At 44.4% G+C, this 15722-nt stretch overlaps 1 protein-coding gene across 10 annotated transcripts in view; it reads right to left on the minus strand.

The window, feature by feature from the left end:
* Positions 1 to 15722, minus strand: part of LOC139277473 (AP-1 complex subunit gamma-1-like) — a 159576-nt gene that overhangs the window by 10079 nt on the left and 133775 nt on the right. For all 10 annotated transcript variants that reach the window (XM_070895968.1, XM_070895963.1, XM_070895972.1 and 7 more), the window contains 5 exons: positions 9977 to 10104; positions 8386 to 8490; positions 6257 to 6392; positions 4614 to 4734; positions 559 to 654 (listed from right to left, as the gene is read on the minus strand). In XM_070895968.1, coding sequence (XP_070752069.1) covers positions 559 to 654; positions 4614 to 4734; positions 6257 to 6392; positions 8386 to 8490; positions 9977 to 10104 — 586 coding nt within the window. The remainder of the gene's footprint in view (positions 1 to 558; positions 655 to 4613; positions 4735 to 6256; positions 6393 to 8385; positions 8491 to 9976; positions 10105 to 15722) is intronic.

The raw sequence follows: 15722 nt of genomic DNA on the forward strand, positions 1-15722 counted from the left end.
TTCAAAAAAGGAGTTGCTCCACTCTGATCTTGTCAACTGCCAGTTGGAGAGCAAATGGAGGAGAGCACTTTTAACAAATGAAAGCTAGCCAGCAAGAATTAGCCAATTAACCGATGAGGAATAAAACAGACAGAGCCGTCATATCTCTCAGTGGGAGCTCACCGAACAAAGCCCCCCTCCCACCCCCGCATCAAGAATACTTGAGGTGGATCCTGATTAGAGGCAAAGTGAAATGGGTTGGACAGGGTTCTATGGCTGGCAGGGCAACTGAGAATTTCATCTCGTCAGTCTGGACTGCATTCACAAACACAGGCCCCAACTTTCAAAGACAGTTTTTTTGAGCTCGCTGTCCCATCCACTTAGTCAGCTCTCTTTTCTCTGAATTCTGATCTTCAGTTATATTGGTAACCCCAGCTCTAACTATGCACGCTGGTGTCTCAGAACGAACAGAAATTCCACACCAAGTGCTTATGCCCCATCCAGCGGGAGACAAACTATTTCTGTGCGTGCTGTTGTATACAGTTTTACTGGGATTTGCATAAAACAGTTGTACCTTACCTTGCTTTAAAGTGGAAGTGTTCTGCGGACTGGGGGGAGAAATACCATCAAGTACCAATTGCGGCTGCCCACCCGATAGACCCGATGACTGCGAATCTGAAATATATATATATTTTTTTAAATAATCACGAGGTTTGTTATCAGTCTTGTCCTTTGTAACTCAGCAAAACCATTTACAATACGAGTCCAGAGTTTTTTTTTTAAATGGAATACCGGGGGGCTGGGATCTACAGATTAAAGATAGGGAATCCTCCCCGTAGACAGTCAATAAATACACTATTTGGGCACCATTCAAATAATGTGCTGTACTAATACTGCAATCATTAGACTTCTTAATGCCTCAGTGAATTTATACATTGAGTAGCTGAGTCACAGGACCATGAAGGGCTAATTTTTATCCTTGGTCTGTGCCATTCACTGAGTGCATTGGGGGGCTGCTGCATACCTGGGTGAAGGAGGAACAAAACTGGCCATCCAGTGACACCAGCTAGATACTGGGTGAAGATATGACTGCTAAGGCTGTGATTCCTCTCTGGGCGAATAGCCTGCTGACCCTCAACATTAAGGCTCACTCATCACAATGAGGTGGAGAGTGCATGTGGCTTCTCTAGTTCATTCTTCCATAGAAAGCTAGTTCTTCCACCCCACCAGCCGCCAAAAAAAGCTTCCACGCCTCGAATTATTGCAGTACTGGGATTCAGTAACCTCGGTGGAAAATCTCTCCAGGTACCAATCACACTTTGAGTGAAGAAATGTTTCCTGACATTAGTCCTGAATGTTTACTTGTACGCAGACACAACGAATACTGCAATGATATAGCCACTTGGGTGAGGTATCAAGAGGCCATCGCGTACAAAGGATGGTATCAAATTAAAAACAAAGACATACAATGTTGCAAAGGACAGTGGAAGGTCAGAGGATTGGGAATTTTTTAGAAACCAGCTAAGGATGACTTAAAAAAAATGATAAAGACAGAGAAGTTAGCTATGAGAGTAAATTAGCAAGAAATATAAAAACAGACTATGAGCTTCTACAGGTATATAAAAAGGAAACGAGTAAGTTAAAGTAAACGTTGGTCCCTTAGAGGATGGGACTGGAGAATTAATCATGGGAAACAGGGAAATGGCAGAGACTTTGAACAAATATTTTGTATGGTAGAGGACACTAAAAACATCCCAATAATTGATAATCAAAGATCTGTTGTGGCCGGTCGGGACTTAAAACAATCACTATCATTAGAAATAAAGTACTTGGCAAACTAATGGGACTAAAGGTGGACAAGTCTCCTGGACCTGATGGCTTGCATCCTAGGGTCTTAAAAAAAGTGGCTGCAGAGATAGTGGATGCATTGGTTGTAATCTACCAAAATTCCCTGAATTCAGGAGTGGTCCCAGCGGACTGGAAAACCGCAAATGCAACTCCCCTATTTAAGAAAGGAGGGGGACAGAAAGCAGGAAACTATAGACCAGTTTGCCTAACATCTGTCATTGGGAAAATGCTGGAGTCCATCATGCAGAGTCAGCATGGTTTTATGAAAGGGGAATCAAGTTTGACAAATCTGCTGGAGTTCTTTGAAGATGTAACAAGCAGAGTGGATAAAGGACAAACAGTTGATGTTATATTTTTGGATTTCCAGAAGGCATTCGATAAGGTGCAACATAAAAGGTTACTGCACAAGATAAGAGCTCAGGGGTTGGGGGTAATATATTAGCATGGATAGAGGATTGGCTAACTAACAGAAAACAGAGAGTGGGGATAAATGGGTCATTTTCAAACTATAACTAGTGAGGTGCCACAGGGATCAATGCTGGGGCCTCAACTATTTACAATTTATATTAATGACTTGGATGAAGGGACTGACTGTAACACAGCCAAATTTGCTGACGATACAAAGATAGGTAGCAAAGCACGTTGTGAGGATGACTCAAAGAATCTACAAAGGGATATTGATAGGCTCAGTGATTGGGCAAAAATTTGACAGATGGACTATAATGTAGGAAAATATGAGGTTAGCCACTTTGGTAGGAAAAATAAAAAAGCAAATTATTTAAATGGGGAGCGATTACAAAATGCTGTAGTAGAGAGGGATCTGGGGGTACTTGTACATGAAACGCAAAAAGTTAGCATGCAAGTAATCAGGAAGGCAAATGGAATGTTGGCCTTTATTGCAAGGGGGATAGAGTATAAAAGTAGGGAAGTCCTGCTCCAACTGTACAGGGCGTTGGTAAGAGACCACACATGGAGTACTGCGTATAGTTTTGCTCTCCTTATTTAAGAAAGGATATACTTGCATTGGAGGCAGTTCAGAGAAGGTTCACGAGGTTGATTCCTGAGATGAAGGGGTTGTCATATGAAGAAAGGTTGAGTAGGTTGGGCCTATACTCCTTAAGAGTTTAGAAGAATGAGAGGTGATCTTATTGAAACATAAGATTTTAAGGGGGCTTGACAGGGTAGATGCAGAGAGGATGTTTCCCCTCATGGGAGAATCTAGAACTAGGGGGCATAGTTTCAGAATAAGGGGTTGCCCATTTAAAACAGAAATGGAGGAGGAATTTCTTCTCTCAGAGGATCGTGAATCTTTGGAATTCTCTACCCCAGAGCGCTTGTGGGGGCTGGATCTTTGAATATATTCAAGGTGGAGATAGACAGATCTTTGAATGATAAGGGAGTCAAAGGTTATGGAGAACGGGTGGGGAAGTGGAGTTGAGGCCAAGATCAGATCAGCCATGATCTTACAGAATGGCAGAGCAGGCTCGAGGGGCCAAATGGCCTACTCTTGCTCCTATTTCTTACATTGTTATGTAACACCTGTTTTTTCTTGCCTGCAGAACGGTGTGTGGAAAGCCTGGAGAGTGTGACTGAAGTACAGGATTTGGTTGGGGAGCTGGGCTAATAATCTCATCCAATGAAATCATCTCCGGAGATTTTTCCCCCTTCAGTGCAGAGAAAAGGAGTGGAATTTATAGCCTAATTTCAGAGTTCAGCATTGGGTTAACTCTGCAGATAATTTTCTGCTGATTTAATTGTGGTCAATTGAAAGGAGCCTCTTCTCACTTCCCTCTTCTGCCCACAAGTAATGCTGCGTCATGAAATGATTTTGGTCTCTGACAGTAGCCGAGTCGTTGAAATATTGGGCCCTGAACCCAGAGGTTACAAGTTCAAAGCTCACCACGGCAAGTTGTGAAATTGAATTCGACAACTCTGACAATTTGTGGGCCAGTACCAGAAAATAACCACGAAAGCTGCCGGATTGTTGTAAAAACGCAACTGACTCACTAATGTCGTGCAGGGAGGAACCTGCCACCCTTACCTGGTCTGACCTACATGTGTCTCTGGTCCCACACTATGTGGTTGATGCCCAGAGGACGGTATATAAATACACTTCCAGTGCCCACATCCCAAGAAATTTTGTTGAAAAACCCTCCCACCGCACTAGCTTGCTAAGGATGTTGGAAAATAGCTCATTATAATGGGGGCTATAATGGCAGTGAACAGCAAGTTATTCCCCCTTTTAATGTTGTTTTAGTTTGTGCCACCCATGCAAGAGCTGGCATCAGAGTAGTGTACCAGCAGGTCTTGATTGTAGGAAGAGAAGACTGAAGTTGACGTAAGTAGTTCAAAGTTTGGAAGGTCTAAGAGAGAGACCAGTGTGTCCAATTTTAAATTCTCACCCTTGTGTTAAATCACTTTATGGTCTTGCCCCTCCACAGCCCTACAATGCCCCTTAAACACACTGTTCATTTGATTCATCCAGGCCTCACGATCTGGAATTCTCTCCCTAAATCCTTGCCTCTCTTCCTCGCTCTCTTCTTTTAAAACCCACCTCTGACCAAGCTTATGGTCACCTCTCCTAATATCTCCTTTGGCTGAGCATTCATTTTTGTCTCAATACACCTCTGTGAAGCGCCGTGGGATTTAAAAAAACTTTACATTGTGATATAAATGCAAGTTGCGGAATCTTTGGCCTCAACATAAGAGCAAGGAAAAGAAAGACTTGCATTTATATGGCACCCATGTTATCAATTACATACACGTTCAATGAAGTTCTTTCTCACCTGATAGATTTAATCCGTCCAGAAGATCGAGTAGCTCTCCACCTGTTTGAGGTACTTTGCTTTCTTGAGGCACTGATGCAGTGGGGTTACTGTCGCCAAGCAGATCCAGCAAATTGTTAACCTGAAACAACATACTCATGAATTTAGCCCATGAAGGAGCCCGGCAGTCTGTCAGAGCCAACACCCCTAACCATTTTGCTGTGTACGAGTTCAGCTCCAGTGTCATATTCTACTGTTCCCTCGTGGTTATAACCTCGGTCGATTGGGCAGGTTGATATGTGCCCTTCCAATGTGAGGTTACGTTTGTTGGCAGTAGGTCAGTAGTGGGGACCACATTTTTGAGAACTTTATTCGATCTTAGTGAGTTTTTTTGTGCAATTATCTGTTGTTTTTCTGCCCGTAGAATGGGGCTGTCTCCTGCCACTTCGGTGGAACACCTTATCAAGTCGCTATTTTGGGGGGGGGGGGGGAGGTGGCGGAAGGCCCCAGAATTTGCTTGCATTGGGATCCAGTCAGAGCACTGTGGATATCTCTAAGAGGTAATGTACTGGGCCTGGTTTGAAAGCATGCTGGGTCATGATTCTCAACAGCATATCCGGTCAGTAGATTTGGAATTTTTGGCCATAATCATCAGACAAGATAATTAGTTGTCGTCGTCCCCCAAATACTCTGGTGGGATTCCAGAGTTTCATTTTTGTGTTGATCTATTTTTTTAAATTTAGAAAAATACATTATTGGTGATTTAATTCCCTCAAATCAGTACCCAGTCTCCAAAGTTATTGGAATACACAAGAGTAGCAGAAAACTGAACCCATAAATGTCAACCACCAGCTTTATATCTCAACAGTCCACTTTTCAGTGTTTCAGTCAGTTTAATTGATTGGAACTGGAGACAGAATTGCAGGCCGTCAGAATGAATCATTGCGGCCATTTGTTTTAAATGGATTAACACTTCTGCTGAAATAGGCCATAATCAGCGAGAAGCGAAGCTTAAACACCCACTCTTAGCTCTCAAAGCTAAAATTCTACCTAAACTATCCAGATTCCCATTTCACCCCAAATTTATGTAAATTTGCTTAATTTTTCTGGATCAACATTCAATCCAAAGAGCTCTCATACTCCTATCTAATACATACTATATACTGTGCTTAATCCTCATTCATCTACTTGCCCCAATATATACTATGCTTATTCCCCATTAATAGACATGCCCATTGATTATTAAATAACATACTTAACTCTTAACTTATATTCCACATTTCCTTATTAAAATTTGCCTTTCAACTCAAGAATTAAAATATGACAGGCTCAATGTTCCCTCTAATGTTTTTTAGGGCGTGGTCCCTTTAACTGGGTGCGCAACCCATTCAAATGTTCACGCATGTGCGGTTTCATCTCTGTAGAAGCCAGTGAGCGGCTGCACGGGACCTGCAGACCATTACGCGGCCATGTGGCTTGACAGGAATGTTGGACCAATATTTGTGGGCGGTCGTCGATTAATCCCATAGAGACTTAGGTTGGCGTAAATGGGACTGGACATTTCCTGGAGTAGCGATTCTTACCCCAAAACGGCTTTATATTATTCAGCGGGTTCTACATTTCATACGGAGACAGTTGATAAACATGCCGTGCAACCAATTTACCTGGGCTTGCTGGGACAGCTGCTCTTGTGCTGGTAAACTGCCTCCCTCCTCCTTTTCTTCACCGTTAACCACAGCATGCACAGGTCCGTTGGCTGCACTCTTCTGTATGAGGGGCATTCGCTCCAGTAAGGCTGGTCTGCAAGTAATATGGATGTTCAGAATCACAATCACACAGCAGAGCCCATTTGATGAGATTCTTGCTGCTACCTCCTGCACGGAGTTACTTCCCATTCCACCTAAAGCCTCAAATCTCACGCTTGTTTTAACATCCTCCTTAGCCTATTTCCTGGTCACACTAATTTGGTGAAAATGTTTATCAACGCCATTAAAATATACAGAAAGATCACAAAGGTCCACAGAAATGAAAGTAGCATTTATACAACAAATGTCATTTTACAGCTTGCTTTCCCCGGTGGCTCATTTGGTATAGGCATTGTTCGGCTGAGCCAGAAATCCCACGTGGCCTCAGATTCCATTTTTGGGTTTGTGCTAAGTTAGGAGTTAACCTAGGGATGCCGAGAATAATTCTACTACCTTCGCTTCAGTTGCAAAAATAGATCAGGGTACCTAGTCAGTACTGCTATCCAGTGACCCCTTGGGCTGAGCTGTGAATCCCACACAATGAAAAATGTCATCAATGCTCACTGTCTGAGCTCAACTGAAGAATGTTCTATTAGGTGAAGTACTGAAGGGAAACCAATAGGAGGCAGCAACTTCAGAGTGGAGGATAGGGGAAGGAAATATAAAATGGTCAAAATAAAATCATAAAATAATACAACACAGGAGGCCCTCATTCGGCCCATTGAGTCGGTCCCAGTTCTTTCAAAGAGAAATCCGGTTAGTCCCACTCACCTGCTCTTTCCCCATATCCCTGCAATTTTTACTTCAAGTATTTATCCAATTCCCCTTTGAAGGCTACTCTTTGAATCTGTATCCACCACCCGATCAGGCAGTGCATCCCAAATCCTAACGACTCGTTGGATTAAAACAGGTTTCCTCATATCGCCTTTGGTTCTTTAGCCAATCACCTTAATCTGCGCCCTCCTGTTATCGACCCTTCAGCCATTGGACACAAGTTCTCTTTATTTCCTTTATCTAAACCCTTCATGATTTTAAACACCTCTATCAAGTCTCCTCTTAGCCTCTCTGCTCCAAAGAGAACAATCCTGAATGCTTTTGCAAGGAAAATGACAAGTCATTTCCCATCACTTCCGACTTATGTCACTTCTTACCTGAAACTCAAAGTACCAAAAAGAAAGAAGCTGATTTATTTAAGACAGTTAAAAAAAATGGACTCTCGACTGTCTCCCCTTGGGCACAGGCTTTTTGGGCTCAATGGTCATTTCTGGGTGCGAAGCCTCCTAGTGCCAGATATTAACCTTTACACAGAGCATGGGCAGCACTGCTTGCAGAACTCCACCAATGGCAGTCACCAAAACGTGAACACGAGCAGCTCAGGGCACCTTACCAAAGCTGGGATTGGGAGCACAGTCCATGAAGGATGGTGGGGGATGAGTTGCAACCTACTCTTATCTTTACCAGCGGCAGGTCGGGGCCATAAAAGGAGCGAAGGTGCGGCACCTGGTAGCAGCGTGGAGGCATGCCACTTCAGGGAGCAGCACGAGCTGTGACGGCAGCAAAGAGTGACATCATCAAGGTCCAGGTCGGTGATTGGAGCATGGACAGATACAGCAGGAGCGGCGAAAGACTGTGGAGGGACGACGTGATCGGGGTCCAGGAGAGGCGTGAGTTCGGGGCCAGGGGCCCGGGGCAGCACGGGCCAGTCCACACTGCAATACGTGTGCACACTCAGTCCATGCAGCAGAGCAGGCCTCCAGTTGTCTTGGTTGATCCTTGCCACTGGACCAAGACCCAGCTCTGTCAAGCCCGTGTGATGGCTGGTGTACAACGGCCACCACGCGTTAAAAAAATCCACGCACAGGCATCTTCCACCCTTCGGGATGTAGTTCGGAATCTGGAATATTAGGTCCTTCATTGAAACACCTGTGAACTCATCTTTTTTTGGCGTGGAAGCAAGTTATCCTCGTTTTGATGGACTGCCTATGATGCTCCAACACATATGCTCCAAGACTTCTCATTTTCAGAGTGAAAGGTCTAATCCCACTAACCTCATGTGGTCGAACCTCATGAAGAGTGCACTGTACTCCACTGCTCGTTGTTGAAGCTCCACATCTAAACTGCTTCCATAGATAGAAACCGCCTTCCTGATGCGACTGAAAAGATCACAGGATGCAGTCAATGAGTGAAACATCTTGTGACAAGCTTACAGTGATCTCCATGAAATACTCATCGGAAAAGCAAACACCTTCCAAAATAATTAGTGCTTGAAGGAACATTCCAGGATGTGTCATTTTTGGATGAACAACACTTCCTCCTCCACCCAATTTTCTCCCCTCCTACCTTGAAAGTGCTGATTCTCACTGGGGTTCAATTCCACTGGCAGATCTCAGGATTGATAACTGCACCTCAGTATTGATAACTGCACCGCAGTGAGAGCACCTTCAGGATAGATGGGGAGAAAATTGGATGGGGAGGGAGTTGTTCATCCAAAAACACATCCTGGACCACCTGAATCTGAACTTACCAGATGTCTACACAGGCACCTGTCAGCAGGGATCATTGGATGGCCACCAGGAATCTGGACCTGGGCTGATATTTGCCTTTCCTAGGTCCATGCCTCAGAGGCCAACCGTAGTGCCCCAGCTCCTGGCAATGGATGAGATCAGCGAACGCAACACAGCCTGAGAATTGAATCGGGGAACCTCTGCTGTGGATGGTATTTTATTGTAAAAAGTGTTATAATTGTAAGTTAATAATTCTGCAAATTTTCTCACCTTCTGAAGAGTTGCCAGACTGGATCTCATTGCCACTAGGCTCCGCTGGGCTACTCGTCACTGTTGGTATCACCCGGAGGCCTAGTGCTAAAAAGATCTGATCTGCTAGGTTTCAGTGAAGGTGATAAAAATGTATTTTTTTTTTTAAAAAGAAAATATTTTAACAAGTAATACAAGTATAAAATGGGCAGTAGTTTGAAGCATTAGTACTTCAAGATTTTATTATTACTCTTTCATTATGTAGTAGGCAGGTCAGCTGTTAAAACCGGTTAACTGTAACAACAGATGGTACTACCTGTGATTGGTCAACTCCAGGTGTCGGTTAAGTAACCAGGCCACTTCCAGAAAATGCCAACGACTTTGGATGGATGAGCTCCTGGAGGAGGGGAGTGGGACCCTTGATTGAAAATACCATCAAAAGGAAAACGAGCTAATCTATGAGTTAGCCAACAGCATCCCCAACCTGCAACACGCTCCAGTACAGAACAAATCAGTGAAAGAGCAAGCGTGGACAGTCCGCAATACACCAGGGTTCATGTCCCTGCTTTGTGTGTGGAGTCAAGTCACAGGAGCTCCGACGACAATGATGATTATGAATTACTTAGGGATTGGATTACTGACTTGTGCAAATAACTTGGAGGTAGGAAGAGGTATTTGATGACCAACTCCCCCTTCCTTGGAAAAAGTGCCTCCTCAATAGGGACCAACAATTCACCAGATACATAAAGACTCATAGTATGATCATCATTTGTACCAAAACTCTCAGCCAAATCGCTTAGATGATTTGCTGTTACATAGAAATAAATCAGTTGATGTACGTTTTAGAAGGAGTAAGGGGCGAGATACCAATACACTTTCTACTTACTTTGTGCTGCTCTGCAGTCGTGTACTAAGCTTCATAATAGCGGTCAGTGCGTATTCACGTGTCGTAAGTGCAGAGAGACTGGAATGCAGAATCTTTTCTAAAACATCCAACACTTCATCTTCTGTAACCTACATAGGAAAACAAGCAGCCTAGTACGGTTACCAAGAATGGAGATGCAGTGTGCCCACAGATTGCTGAATCAAACAGTGCTCAAGAAAGTTTGGCTTTTGCAAAATAGGCCACTTACATTTGGAGATAATATTGTCCATCAGTGACAAGGCACTGGAATCTAGCTCATAACTCTGGTTCCAAACTGTAGAGTCTACATCATACACATCTAATTCTAGCGCTCTCCAACCTTAAACAGACCATACTTCGTAGTACAGTTTATTTCATCATAGAGCTTTTGACAATTCATTGGGGCTATTTTTTTTTTGTGAGGGGCAGAAAAAGACCAGCTGATCAATCCAGCGTGCCCCATACTCATGATGCTGGTCCATCATGACCATTCAGTACATTACAGTACCAGATTGCTAAGTTATGGATCTATCCCAACGGTCCCATATTACTAAAGTCCTGATTTCAGGCTTAGTGTGGTGGAAACGTGGCAAGGGAGGGTCGGGCGTTTTCAGGAAATGGAGGAAGAATGAATGAGCCATCACCAGTCTGATCTTGAGTAACTCCTCCCAGTTGGCTCAGAAAGCATTGATAGAAGGCCTGTGGGGGCAGGTCTTCCCACATCCATCACTCTCAGCTACAGTTGATGACCAAGGGAGATTAAAACTCAGCTTCACACGGGCTAGTTATGACTGCAGTGCTTTAAAAGGCACTCAACCTAAAGAGGCCATTTGCCTTCAGAAAAACCAACAATGTAAGCAACGGCTAACTGACGGAAAGAATAAACAAACGCCAAAGGTGACTTGAATTAAACTCAGAATGAAGGAAAACAACTTTACAGACAGACTCAGTAAAATTAAGATATGTTCAATCATAACCATGTTAATTAAAGCAGTATTGCACGGATGCTGCACTGATCTCTGTTAATGACCCAATATATAGGGGGGAGGAACTTAACACAATCACAATCACTAAGGAGGTGGTACTCAGTAAGATAATGGGACTAAAGGCAGATAAATCCCCTGGATCTGATGGCTTGCATCCTAGGGTCTTAAGAGAAGTAGCAGCAGGGATTGTGGATGCATTGGTTGTAATTTACCAAAATTCCCTGGATTCTGGAGAGATCCCAGCAGATTAGAAAACTGCAAATGTAACACCCATATCTAAAAAAGGAGGCAGACAAAAAGCAGGAAACTATAGACCAGTTAGCCTAACATCTATGGGTGGGAAAATGTTTGGGTCCATTATTAAAGAAGCAGTAGCAGGACATTTGGAAAAGCAAAATTTGGTCAGGCAGAGTCAGTATGGATTTATGAAGGGGAAGTCATGTTTGACAAATTTGCTGGAATTCTTTGAGGATGTCACAAACAGGGTGGATAAAGGGGAACCAGTGGATGTGGTGTATTTGGACATCCAGAAGGCATTTGGCAAGGTGCCACATAAAAGGTTATTGCACAAGATAAAAGTTCATGGGGTTGGGGTAATATATTAGCATGAATAGAGGATTAGCTAACTAACAGAAAACAGAGAGTCAGGATAAATGGTTCATTCTCTGGTTGGCAACCAGTAACTAGTGGGGTGCCACAGGGATCAGTGCTGGGACCCCAACTATTTACAATCTATATAAACGACTTGGAAGAAGGGACTGAGCGTAACGTAGCCAAGTTTGCTGACGATACAAAGATGGGAGGAAAAGCAATGTGTGAGGAGGACACAAAAAAAAATCTGCCAAAGGACATAGACAGGCTAAGTGAGTGGGCAAAAATTTGGCAGATGGAGTATAATGTTGGAAAGTGTGAGGTTATGCACTTTGGCAGAAAAAAAATCAAAGAGCAAGTTATTATTTAAATGGAGAAAGATTGCAAAGTGCCGCAGTTCAGCGGGACCTGGGGGTACTTGTGCATGAAACAGAAAAGGATAGTATGCAGGTACAGCAAGTGATCAGGAAAGCCAATGGAATTTTGGCCTTTATTGCAAAGGGGATGGAGTATAAAAGCAGAGAAGTCTTGCTACAGCTATATAGGATTTTGGTGAGGCCACACCTGGAATACTGCGTGCAGTTTTAGTTTTCATATTTACGAAAGGATATACTTGCTTTGGAGGCAGTTCAGAGAAAGTTCACCAGGTTGATTCCGGAGATGAGGGGGTTGACTTATGAGGAAAGGTTGAGTAGGTTGGGCCTCTACTCATTGGCATTCAGAAGAATGAGAGGTGATCTTATCGAAACGTATAAGATTATGAGGGGGCTTGACAAGGTGGACGCAGAGAGGATGTTTCCACTGATGGGGGAGACTAGAACTAGAGGGCATGATCTTAGAATAGGGTCCGCACATTTAAAACTGAGAGGAGGAGAAATTTCTTCTCTAAGGGTTGTAAATCTGGAATTCACTGCCTCAGAGAGCTGTGGAAGCTGGGACATTGATTAAATTTAAGACAGAAATAGTCAGTTTCTTAAACGATAAGGGGATAAGGGGTTATGGGGAGTGGGCGGGGAAGTGGAGCTGAGTCCATGATCGGATCAGCCATGATCGTATTAAATGGTGGAGCAGGCTCGAGGAGCTGTATGGCCTATTCCTGTTCCTATTTGTTATATTCTTATATCCAGTGCAGTATGAATTCAGCCAGGACAGAAGGCCCCAGGTTTGGTTCCTAGGCTGTGCGAGTCTACTGATCGGTCAGGTCAGCAATTGGCAGAGCAAAAATTCACCTCAACATTCCTGAGCTAGAGAGAATGAAACCTCCCCCCCCGCTAGGAAGGGGACGTTGGGCCAAGAAAGGATTGGGCTTGGCTATAATGCCTTTCAGGGCCAAACTGATCGTTTAAACATCGGTCATGTGCTGGTGTCAATGGAACTGTCTCCCAACAGGAATCAGCATCTTCGTGAGAGAAATTACAGGAAAACGAATATATTTTTAAAAAATGTATACAAATTAAATCAAAAAATCAAGAGGTGTGAGCAACACTCCTGTTCCCAAATGTTGGAGATTGTTGGCAGGGAAGGTGGCAGCAGAAGGAGCAAAATAATTCATCAAAAAGCAATTGTGTGGTTTTGGGGGGCAGGAAAGCACACACGTCTAAAACTGACCCAAAGAAGCTGGTTATCAAAAATTTAGCATATCCGAATGTGTTGGGGCGCTTTTAGCATTTGTGTGCTCTTTTTGAATGAGTTTATAATGAGCATTAAGTGTTTGGATATTTTTGGCATAGTTTAAATACACCACATAAATTAATAACTATGCACATTTTTCAAATTAAGAATCGAAAAGTATTTGTCACAGCCAGTGTCCTTGGCCACACAATTGTAAGGAGGTGTGGTTTTCATAGAATCAAGACTTTTTACTGAGAATCCTTTTATCAAGTTTGGTAACAATCCAATAAACAGTTTTTAAGTGCAGAAGGTTTACCGTCATGGCCTGTTGTCCCATTTTAATTTCAAATGGAATTTAATAGATGACGCAGAAAATCTTTGAATTTGCTGAATTTCCCTCACATTTGACATTTTCTAAGTTTAAGACAATATATAAATGCAGGCTGTTGTCCCGGGATACAATTTTCGCAGGGTCTGCTGATCATCCACTATAACTTCAGTGGAAAATCCAGGGAAACAACTGTACAGGGTATTGGTGAGGCCACACCCACAGTACTGCATTCAGTTTTGCTCTCTGTATTTAAGGAAAGATCATCATCATCATCATAGGCAGTCCCTCGGAATCGAGGAAGACTTGATTCCACTCCTGAAGTGAGTTCTTTGGTGGCTGAACAGTTCAATACGAGAACCACAGTCCCTGTCACAGGTGGGACAGACAGTCGTTGAGGGAAGGGGTGGGTGGGACTGGTTTGCCGCACACTCTTTCCGCTGCCTATGCTTGATTTCTGCATGCTCTCGGCATTGAGACTCGAAGTGCTCAGTGCCCTCCCGGATACACTCTCTCCACTTAGGGCGGTCTTTGACCAGGGACTCCCTGGTTTCAGTGGGGATGTCGCACTTTATCAGGGAGGCTTTGAGGGTGTCCTTGTAACGTACCTGCTGCCCAACTTTGGCTCATTTGCCATGAAGGAGTTCCGCATAGAGCACTTTGCTTGGGGAGTCTCGTATCTGGCATGCGAACTATGTGTCCTGCCATACTTGCATTGGAGGCAGTTGAGAGAAGGTTCACTAGGTTGATTCCGGAGATGAGGGGGTTGACTTATGAAGATAGGTTAAGTACTCAATGGATTTCAGAAGGATGAAATGTGATCTTATCGAAACATTTCAGATAATGAGGGGGCTCGACAAGGTGGATGCAGAGAGGACATTTCCACTCAAAGGGGAAACTAGAACTAGGGAGCATAGTTTAAATAAGGGGCCGCCCAGTTAAACTGAGATGAGGAGAAATTTCTTCTCTCAAGAGGATTATAAATCTGTGGAATTCTCTACCCCAGAGAGCTGTAGAGGCTGGGTCATTGAATATATTTAAGGTGGAGATGGACAGATTTTTGAGCGAAAAAGGAATAAAAGATTATGGGGAGCAGGCAGGGAAGTGGAGGAGAGTCCATGATCAGATCAGCCATGATCTTATTAGATAGCGGAGCAAGCTCGAGGGGCCAAATGGCCTACTCCTGCTCCTATTTCTTATGTTTCTTATGCAATGGCGTTGCTGTGGATCTTCAGATGAAGATACAACAGGTGATTGGGAGAACCCTGAGGAAATTAACGCCAAAAGCTTTTAGCTTGCAGCTCAGCTAACTTCACAACACAATGCAGTCATTGGGCTCAAATTTCAGCCTGAGTTGCTCCTATTTTTTTGGAGCAACTAATTTAGAATGGAGCATCTTAGAAATTGCAATTCTCGACATTTAGTTTGCTCCAGTTCTAGTGAGTTAGAATGGTTTCATTTTAGAACAAATTTTTTTTTCAAAAGCGGGCGTGTCCAGCCACTTACGCCTGTTTTACAAGTTTAGGCAGCGAAAACTTACTCCAAACTAATTAGAATGGAATAAGTGTAGATTTTTGTACGCTCAGAAAAACATTGCCTACACTTAGAAATCAGGCTTAGGGAACAAGAGAAGGGGAGGAGAGAGAGGAGGAGGGGGGGTGGGGAGAGAGAGAGAGGAGGAGGAGGGGGGGTGGGGAGAGAGAGAGAGAGGAGGAGGGGGGTGGGGAGAGAGAGAGAGAGGAGGAGGGGGGGTGGGGAGAGAGAGAGAGAGAGAGAGGAGGAGGGGGGTGGGGAGATAGAGAGAGAGGAGGAGGGGGGGCGAAGGGGACGGGGGGCGAAGGCGAAGAGATGGGGGGGGGGGAAGAGATGGGGGGGGGGGGAAGAGATGGGGGGGGGGAGAAGAGATGGGGGGGGGAAGAGATGGGGGGGGGAAGAGATGGGGGGGGGAAGAGATGGGGGGGGGGAAGAGATGGGGGGGGGAAGAGATGGGGGGGGGAAGAGATGGGGGGGGAAGAGATGGGGGGGGAAAGAGATGGGGGGGGGAAAGAGATGGGGGGGGGAAGAGATGGGGGGGGAAGAGATGGGGGGGGAAAGAGATGGGGGGGGGAAGAGATGGGGGGGGGGGAAGAGATGGGGGGGGGGGAAGAGATGGGGGGGGGAAGAGATGGGGGGGGAAGAGATGGGGGGGGGGAAGAGATGGGGGGGGGAAGAG

The sequence above is a fragment of the Pristiophorus japonicus genome, chromosome 12 (assembly GCF_044704955.1).
Source record: "Pristiophorus japonicus isolate sPriJap1 chromosome 12, sPriJap1.hap1, whole genome shotgun sequence".
NCBI lineage: Eukaryota > Metazoa > Chordata > Chondrichthyes > Pristiophoridae > Pristiophorus > Pristiophorus japonicus.